General features: G+C 30.9%; 1 protein-coding gene across 1 annotated transcript in view; it reads right to left on the bottom strand.

Moving 5' to 3' along the window:
• Window positions 1-3,836: 3,836 nt before the first annotated feature.
• Window positions 3,837-10,628, bottom strand: part of PVRL3 (poliovirus receptor-related 3) — a 22,533-nt gene continuing 15,741 nt past the window's right edge. Inside the window, 1 exon segment of the mRNA XM_014541233.1 lies at window positions 3,837-5,965. Within this exon segment, the coding sequence (XP_014396719.1) occupies window positions 5,388-5,965 (578 nt within the window). The 3' untranslated portion in view covers window positions 3,837-5,387.

The following is a 10,628-nucleotide window of genomic DNA, read 5'->3' as shown; positions in this document are numbered from 1 at the left end:
AAGGAAACACTGTTTCCCAATATGATTGCTTTAGTGAAACAAATATTTTTAAAGTATTTTATCAGATGTTAAAACTTCCATTTTTGAATATTTTATAATGCATAGAGCAAACTTCTATAGCTGCACATATATAATTTATACATATTATGAGTACATAATAATTTTTAACCAATGGGTACAAAAAAGCCTTTTGAAGACCAATGATATAGAGAAGGCAGGTAAAAGCTAAAATAAAATGTGACGTAGCCGTGGCCGGTTTGGCTCAGTGGATAGAGCGTCGGCCTGCGGACTGAAAGGTCCCAGGTTCGATTCCGGTCAAGGGCATGTGCCTTGGTTGCGGGCACATCCCCAGTGGGGAGTGTGCAGGAGGCAGCTGATCGATGTTTCTCTCTCATCGATGTTTCTGACTCTCTGTTCCTCTCCCTTCCTCTCTGTGAAAAATCAATAAAATACATTTAAAAAAATAAAAAAATAAAATGTGACGTTATGATAGCTAAAAGTTACCCTTCAAGAATATGGTAGCAGTTATTAATACTAAAGGGGGAAGAAGTTTCATAAAGCTATTATTTGAATAGGACCTTGTATATGGACTGGTTTCCCAGGGTGGACAAGAGAGGAAAGGGACTTTCAGGTAAAGGGAGCACCATGGACATAATTACTCAGACATCAAAGCACACTGTATAGTTAAAGAATAGTTAACAGATCTAAATTGAAATGAACATAACTATTATCAAGGTTCAAGAACTGACCCTAGTCAATGTGGCTCCATCGTTTGAGTGTCCTCCCATGCTCCCAAGGGTTGCCAGTTTGATTCCTAGTCAGGGCACATGCCTGGGTTGCAGGCTCTATCCCTGGTAGAAGGTGTGCAGGAGGCAGCCGATTGGTGTTCCACTCTCACATAAATGTTCCTCTCTCTCCTTGAACCTTACTCTGAAAATCAATCAAAAAAATTCTAAAAAACGCTATGATATATATATATATGTATACATATATATATATGTATATATATATATAATATGCATATATCAAAAGCTTTTGTAAGCTATGCTTAGTTTCAAGTTCTTGATGTAAACTTATCACTACACAACTCAATTAAAAAAGAAAAGTACAGCTACTTGAATATAACAGAAGAAAACAGAAAGCATTTTGAAAAACAGAAAGCTGTATACTGTGTATACTATTCTAAAGATTTTTTTATGCATGAATTTTTATTGGTATAATAAAAGGAAAACCAAACTTAATCTAGTCAAAATGTTATTTAAATAAAAAAACAGCAACTTGCTCTAAAATAACAAAGCTTAGAAAAAATGAATTATAATTTTAAATATCACAGACACAAAATAAGGTGATTACACACAATTAGGAACAATGACATTTCAAACCAAAGTAGCTCACAAGCGATAAGTGAAAAACACTAAATGCCAACTTAAAATATTATTAAATATGTTAATTCCAAATTAAAAGTCAATCTATATAATTTGACTTATGTCAAAGTGACAGCAAAAACACTTAAAGCTAGAGCTATCAAGATAATTTGTGGAAAAGATATTCATGATGTATATACATGAGATGAGAATTAAATGATTAATTAAAAGCAATGTTTAAAATGGCTAACATATCAATTTAGATGCTCCCTGAATTTTAAATGTATCCTTAACCTGATACATTCTTATTTGGAAGAGAAATAAGATTTCTAAATCCCACAAAATATCATTAATTAAAGAAAAACTAGGTTACACACACACCAGCAAATATCATAATAAGGACAAAGAAGGTAATACAAGAGCCATAGCTTGTTATAGAAATATGCCTCTATAAATAATTTTTTAAAAAAACTTTTACTTAAAGATTGTTGTATGGCTATTGGGGCCAACACTGGATAAGTAACTTGTCAAAAAAATAAAATAAAATTATTGGTACAAATTACAATTCAATCCAAACCAAATATGCCAAAAATCTGAGAAAGAAGCTTTTTTTTAATAGATGTTACATTTCTAAATAATAAACAGGAAAAATAATTTGAACTATGAATCATTCCCCTATTATAATTAAATTTCAACAGGGGTACTTCCTTTCTTCCCTTTTACATGAATTACTTCTACATATAACAATTTCTTACTTGTTCATATACTTTGTTTTAGCAGTATTCATCAAAAGCAAAATCAAACTCAATTCAGATGTTTTCACATATCAAATGGCTACATTTTCCTGCATTTTTGCACTAATACATTGTATTTCTTACAGCCCCTTATGCTAAACATTTAGCCAATGTTATCTTTATAAAACTTTTCACTATATGACTATCAGAAACAATTTACAGTAAGTAGAACTTATTACTGAAAAATCTTAATGTTTTAATTAATGTTAGACTTGTCAAATAGAAACCTTTTAGGCACATGGTAAGATACTAAATCTTTAAACTACTAGTACTTCTCAAACATCACTTTTGAAGTAATCACTAGCCTATTAAAATTTTGATGTATTTTAATAAAGAATGGCAGGAAAAATAAGTGTTGCATTAATCTCCATTGTACTATGGAAATATTTTAACCAATGTGAAAGAAAAACCTTACCTAAATACAAAAATGAAAAACCAGTTCAAAGAATATGAAATAAATAGGTATAAATAGGTATAAAGATGGCCAAAATACTATTCTTTCATTTTTTTTCTGAGTAGAATTTTCATATTTATCAATTGTCTATGCACCACTGATATTCAAAAATTAATTTAAGAAAACTGTTTATTTCCTACAACTACTCATGTTCAAAAATAAGTCTCTATGTACAGTAATCACACACAAAGCTCTAACCAACAACAGTGCAATGCTTCAGAAAGCCTTAAGCACCAGTATCAGATTCTTAAAATTTTGGAATATTTTAGTTTGCCAAATAGTTTAAAGATACAGAATTATGCCAAATACTCACTTGCAGTTTTCCTTGCATCCTCTCCAGCCAAAAACAAAAGAAACAAACAAAAAACCCTAACTGCACAATAGCCGTAATATAAAGGAAGTTCATAATCATTAATTTTTTAAAAAAATATATTTTATTGATTTTTTAAAGAGAGGAAGGGAGAGGGATAGAGAGTTAGAAACATCGATGAGAGAGAAGCATGGATCAGCTGCCTCCTGCACATCCCCCACCGGGGATGTGCCTGCAACTAAGGTACATGCCCTTGATTGAACCTTGGGATCCTTCAGTCCCCAGGCCGATGCTCTATCCAGTGAGCCAAACCGGTCAGGGCACTAAGTAATTTTTTGAATACAGTTCTAATTTCCTTCAGATTATACTTAAGTTGAGATTAATACAGTACTATAAATGTGACTGCTGATTCATATTGCATTGGAAATGATTGTTCTAAAGATAAAATTTGTTCAAAAAGCCACAAATTTATATCATCCATGTTAAGAAAATTTAGAACCCATCTTTCTGTGGCTATATCATTGCTGATACTTAATTTTTTTAAAAAAAAAGTCATTTCAATCACCAAGTATTGTCAAGAGTTTTTCTTCCAATGAGTTGGACCAAAGAGACTTAATATTTATATATCAAGTTATATTTAAAATCAGATATTTTTAACAAGATATCAGTGAACTGGATTGAATCCTTAATGGACATTATAGCCTTATACTAAGTGTTTGGGAAAATAGGTTTCTAATTTTCAGAAAATACTGAGAGTTAAAACAAAGGAAACTGAGTTATACTCATTTGGAATAAAACCTTAACTACTTGTAAAATCCTATGAACATGTTAGAGCTTTGCCGTATAAACCATTTTTTTAGATTTGACAAGGATCAAAAGGGCGATAGTTGGGATGGTAAAAAAAAAGTACCTACTTTGTTTTTTTATTAACAAAATAATTTATTTAATTTATGATTCTCCTACTAACTTCCACTTCAATTCCCTGGCAAAACACCTAAGGCAATTCTATACAGTCCTTTTGTAAATGAATCATCAACAGAAAAAAAAAATACAAAAACCATATTCTTTGGGCTTCAAAATAGTTGTCATTATTACAATTTTATAGGATTCCACAGTAGAAGCAACTTAATTACCTCAAAAGAAAATCCACATTTGAAGATTTATATAACATTTTTTTTCAAGATACATTTCTGGAAAGAATATACTTAATGAATTAGGTAACAAAAACAAAACAAAAACCTCATGATGTTTCCAGTTTTAATTGGAAAAACAAAAATCTTAAAACATATACATACATTTGGGGGGAAAAGGAAGATGGTCTGACAATATCCATCAGCAAGTGTTAGTGATTGGTTTTATAATTCAGATTTTTCTTGTTAAATCTCAAGTTCCCAAGTTTATCTAAATGTTTTTCTGTATATTTACCCGTTTGAACAATAGCAATACAAATGACTAAAACAACATGGTCTAGAAAATTCTTTGTATAGATTCTTGGCTGAAACATCTTATTCCTAAAATTGGCATTCCAATGCTAGTTTGCCCATGTTTATCCATATACTGAAATGCCCTCTCTGTACTATTATTAACTGTGTACCATATTTTATTATTATTCTTATATTTAGGACATAAAGCATCAAAACAAACTAACACTGTACCAAATTTCATGTTCACATGACTACATAAGAAATGTCCTCCAGAGATGAAAAATATTGTAATAATTATGATGTTTAAAAGGCATGTTTTTATTACTCTTGCATGTATTCTGGCCAAAAATACTGAGCAGCTAATTATGCTCTTCCACACATCATGTTCACTGAGTTTACTACCACAGTTTTAGTGCAACAAAATATCTTTGAAAAGCCATTCTACAGTAATTATGGCAAGGCTCATTAAAATGCAGAGGTAAAGATTCCATTTGTAGAGAAACTTAGAAAATAATGCTTGAAAGGAAAGGTGTTTCATTAGACTGAGTATTTTTTGTATACTAAAAATATATATAAACATTTCTTGAATTAGTCAATTTAAATGTAGTATCATTTAGTGGTGATAAATTTTGAGAGGTATGTTTAACAAACATTATAATTGAGATTATAGTCTTAGGTAAACATTTAATACACAATACCAAGGCAGTTTCCTTTCTTTTTTTAAATTTGTGTACCAAAAACGTCATACATTTAATGTTGACATTTCTTCTTACCTGTGTGCCTCAGACCAGTAAAGTACTCTGCATTAAAAATTAAATCTTGAGACAGTAGTACAGCATTGAAAAAAAAAATTGTAAAGCAGCTCACATACATTGAACCCAGATTTTACATTTGCATCTGTCAAATTAGAATATAAAAAAGTAAGCTTGAAAATCAAGGTGTAAAAGCTTATTCTTCCTCAAGAAAAAGTATGAACAATCTGAAAATGATCAACTAGTATGAATGAAACATTGTACATAGTTAAGTCAAATTTAGTGGTTGCTAAACATACCACTCCCTCCTGGAAATTACGGAACCATCTACATGTGAAACTAAATCATCTTCATTTTCGTCATAATGTTCATCACTGACGAACTTCATTCCCATTTTTAGATCTTCATAATAATCCATTGGTCTTTCAAATCTGAGATTTTCTACATTGTTCCACTGCGTTTTTTCAGGCTCTTCTAAATAGTCTTTCCGTATTAGATTATTCACCGGATTTTTGTTTTCTTTTTTTACACTGTCTGGGTAAGAATCAAGCTCATCTTGTTGAAGGACATCTATTTGAGATTCTTTTTGCATATCTGAGGGTGGAATGTAGTTCTTGGCAAAGTAGTCTCCACGAAACGTCCGTCTTCTCCTATAGCAGAATATTCCACCCAAAACACTTACAAGTATTACGAAGAGAGCCCCACCCACTACACTAGCAATGATCGTGCCAATTGCATCATCCTTAATTGTTGCCAAAGTTGACAATGGGAAGGGCAATTTTTTTACGTCTTTTGTTAGATCTTCGATGTCAGCAGTTGAGAGATGCCACTGAACTGTAGGCTGAAGGGTGGTAGTAGTAGGAGGATCTAATGGAAACAGTAAAGATAGACAAGACACAGAAAGGCAAAGAATGTCAATGCAGGCTGATTCAGCAGCAAGTTGAAAAGACAGCACAGCTAATGAATATATATTCATAGTAACAATAGTTTTTCATTCTTAGATTAGAATGTAATGGTATTTCTATGTTTTTAAAAAATAACAAAACTGACAATTACCAATAAAGTAAAAGGAGTTAAAAATTACATACAATGTAAACCTAAACTATTCCAAGTTTAAGCATTATATTGTACTCAGAGAAATGTTGGGAGTTTTTTCTTAGTTTTTTAAATGAAAAGCATTACTTAAGTATCCTATATATACAGCTGGCTTAATAATTATCATACCAAAAATTAAATCAAATAAATAAAATGTAATTTTTTTTTTTTTTGGCCAGTAGCACAAGGAAATAAAAAAAGACTGAAAATAATCAAAGTAGGTTTTCTTAATATCCATTTTACCTAATATAGTTTATTTTTATAAGATCTGAATTAATTTATAAAAGAATGAAAAACTATAGAATCTTGTTAAGTGGTCATAGAATAAGCTGTTGATTTAATAATTCTCTCAAAAATATTTTCCTTAAATAAAGAGAACTCTTCAATTTTTAAAAAGGATATATACAGTACATGCCATTATTTAATAATTAAAAAAATAAAAAGCATATTTAAACTGTGTTAGCCAAATGGGCTATTATCAAATGAGACTCACAAAGTAAAAACATGTAAACTATAAATTATAAAAATGTCTATAGCCCATGGATAAAATATGTGAACATTTAGAAAATGGAGGGATTTCAACCATATATGCAAAATTTAATGTTACATTGCTTTATGATGGAGTTTCAAAAAAAGTAGCTAATATTTTAGAGAGAACATTCTAATAATACTTAAATATTAGATGCAAATGATCCTGTGTATTGCCATTAGAATACAGAGAAAATAGCCATTAATATTAAAAAGCAACTAAACATAAACAGTAAAAATTAAAGATTGGTTAATTATCAATTAGGTGGTATTCGTAGGTCATGTTGCATAAAACTCTAGAGTTTGAAGAAAGGATGAGACAAAAAAATCTTGAATTTTTTCACTGATAAAAATAAATGACCCAAATGGTAATCTCCTATTATTAATTTTTACATGAGTGGTACTGATAGTTTTTAAAAATGATTGTTAGAAAAATACTAAATCTACATGGGATAAGTTATTCTAAAATTACAAGCTAAAGAAAAATACTTACTGAAACAGGTTTCATCACGGAATGCCATATGTATAGAATGTGGTAAAAATTTAGCAAGTACAGTATAAATTTAATAAGTACAGTATAAGTAATTTCCTATGAGTGTAAACCAATAGAACAGGCAATCCTGTCAAGTACCTTGAATTGGATAATAGTTATCATATTATATGTAAGTGAATCAAGAAAGAGTTTTAATTTGTGAGAACAAATTCACTAGCTGAACAAATTAAATCTCAAAAAACCCCCACAATTGTGGAATTGCAGGACCATTTCTAGTATTAAAGTAGTAAAGCCTTATAAAAGCAAATTCACAGAACCAGGCTATTAAAGAAATAAAGTAAAAATTAATCATTTGTAAGACAACTCATGTATTTTCTTAGGGGTGAGGGATAATAGAAAAGTCAAGTTTTAAGAATTAAATGTCATTTTTACAATGATTCCCAAAGAAAAAGTATTACAATAAACTGGCACAGCATATTTAAATGAAAGTACAATCACCTAAGTAATTATTTATAATTCAAATTTTTATGCAGAGGAAATTTTAAAGTTTTTGATAGCTCTTAATGAAATGCTATTTTTACAGAACAATGAATATACCTGAGCTCTCAACAAGTATAAGACATGTAACATTTTTGCCAAGTGTCCTAAAAAAACCCAACAATCTGATATTTACTACTTCTACATGCAATGTTCTTTATGTGAAAGCTGTTCTTTACAGCTTTCAGATAAATCTAACTTAAAAAAGTACCCCCAAAATGCCAATTAAAAATCTTGTTATTTAATTTTGTCAGTGGTTCTATAAATTTTTGAGCAAACCATCCCCTTCTCAACCAATGTTAAAAATAGCATACCCTGACTATTAATATGATTGCATGAAAATGGGACTAGTGTTAATACTTTATTATTTTGTATTTTTAAGCAATGGACATATGGCAATGCATATGACATTTATTCATATTTTTAAATTATTTCCCTCCTCCACAATAAATGAAAGTCACAATTAATGTAAGGAGACAGAAAGACTAGTATTTTGTAATCACCAATAGGTACTTATTTATCATTATTTAATATCCTTCAGAACAGCATTTATTTTTTCAGTCAGACTTTTTTTTTATATTATTTGCTGAATGTGTGATGAGTATATAACAAATGCAATGAACTATACAGTGAGTTCTTCACACCTAAATGAAGAACTTCTTAAGTTTCTTTTTCAAATTAATGAGTTCTGCCAAATGGGGGGGAAAAATTACAGTAAGGCCCTTTAGTGATAAAGTATATTTTAGCATAATAATTACTATGTTAAAAATTAAATTGATTACTCTTTCTTTTAGACTTTATATGAATTCTTCAAACAAAATCTATGAATCTTAAAAGTTTAAGGATTGCTAAGAATATGTGGATTCTAAGTCTTATAATATGTCTGGATCCTAAAAATCAGTATGATTTGAGATTCAAGATTTGCATAGATAAGTACTTTGAGTTTTAGGCAGGGAAGAACTTATGTGATATATAAAAAATTGCTTCCCTATTCTTAGAGAGCAGTAAGAGGTATCAAGGAAAAAATACAGAGCAAAAGCAACTACAAAAACACATACTGGACAAAGAGCTATTGTATTCTCATGAGTAAGAACTGAAGTCGAATATTGCAGTCTTGAATCAATCACCTCTTGTCCAAAATTTTATGCTTACCCACTTAGGAAACGTATAATAAAATTATGAACAACTTCTCTCAAACAGGATTGCTAACTCTACTTTGTTCTGAGTAGAACTTTCAGTCTCTAGTCATAAGACATTCCTTTTACAGATATTTTTAATTATCTCTAAAAATTATAAATACCAATTTTAATACTGAGGTAAAAAAAAGTTCCAATGAAAAAGATTAACTTTGATAATTTACTCTGTGTGAATTATGACTTTTCATTCTAATAAAAGCCTACTAAGCTTTATCAGTCATTTTGGAAAGGCAGTATTTTATCTAGGAATTTTGATATATTCCTAAGAAGCTCTTAGAAGATTTAAATAAACTCAGCATAATGTATTGTATTAAACACTGTGGATAAAAAAATAAAGTCTAATTCTTGAAGAAAACCATGTCATATAATGCTATCTTTTTCTTAAGTTCTTAGTGGCAAAAAAACGGTGATTCTTAGGAGACTTACTAGAGAATAATAAAAAAAAAATGTATGAAGTTTATTACCAGTTACTTTGTAAAAAGAAAAAAAAGTTACATAAAATAGATTCTCGATTTTTAATTCTTTCCTGATTGCTTTCTTCTCAAATTTATCCATTCATGCAACAAAAGTTCACTGGACACCGACTATGTGCTAATAAGCATTATTATTATTATTGCCGGTGATGAGAATGTAGCAGTAATTATAGCAAGCAAAAATCCTGCCCTCTTAGGACTTATGTTCTAGTTAGGGTAAAAAGAGACGCATATAAATAAAATAAAATATGTAGTATGTCACATGGCAATAAGTACAGTAAAGAAAAATAAGGCAGAGAAGGAAGACAGAAACTAGTAGAAAGGTGGGAGAGGTTTCAATTTTAAATACAATTGTAAAGGTGATATTTGATAAAGACCTAAAGGAAGTGAGAATGGAAAGTCCATGGAAGGTTTAAAAGAGAGGAATGGCATGATTTGACATATCCTTTAAAAATATCATTCTGGCTGCTCATTTGATAACAGATTAAAAGTAGAACGATTAAATGGCTGTTCTAATAGTTAAGTAGAGTTTCTGATGGCTTGGACCAGAATATTTGAAGTAGAAGTGGAGAATTGGTAAGGTTCTGTATATAACATAATGGGAAAGCTGACATTGATTTGTTGATGGATTGAATAGGGTATGAGAGGTAAGTATCGAAGGTAATAAGTATCAAGGATTATATCCTCAGACATAGATGAAAGAGCAACCAATAAGTGAAGGGAGGAAGACTAATGGAGGAAGAGATTTGGTGGCAAGGGACAGGAGAAAGATCAGGACCTTAATTTTGAATGTGAAATTGTGTCTATTTATGCTTCTACATAGGGTTAATAATCATTAATAGTCAGTTGGACACAAAAGTCAGGAGTACTAGGAAGTGGATCCAATATGCCAAAATATATGAATTTAGGATTACCACCAATGTAATCAATATATATGAGATTTCCCAAATTGAGCCCTAATATTTAAATTACTAGAGCACGTTGCACAAAACTTTGTGCACTCGGGGGGTCCCTCAGCCCGGCCTGTGCCCTCTCACAGTCTGGGACCCCTCAGGGGATGTCCACCTGAAGGCTTAGGCCTGCTCCCTGGGGGGACCGGGCCTAAGCTGGTAGTCAGACATCCCTCTGGCAGCCCGGGAGCCCTGGAGGGATGTCCACTTGCCAGCGGGGAGCAGGCGTAAGCTGCAGTCGGACATCCTTAGCGCTGC

Source organism: Myotis brandtii, unplaced genomic scaffold (assembly GCF_000412655.1).
Source record: "Myotis brandtii unplaced genomic scaffold, ASM41265v1 scaffold1068, whole genome shotgun sequence".
In the NCBI taxonomy this organism is placed as follows: domain Eukaryota; kingdom Metazoa; phylum Chordata; class Mammalia; order Chiroptera; family Vespertilionidae; genus Myotis; species Myotis brandtii.
The sequence above is the reverse complement of the archived record's forward strand: the minus strand, read 5'-3'. Positions and strand labels throughout refer to the sequence as shown.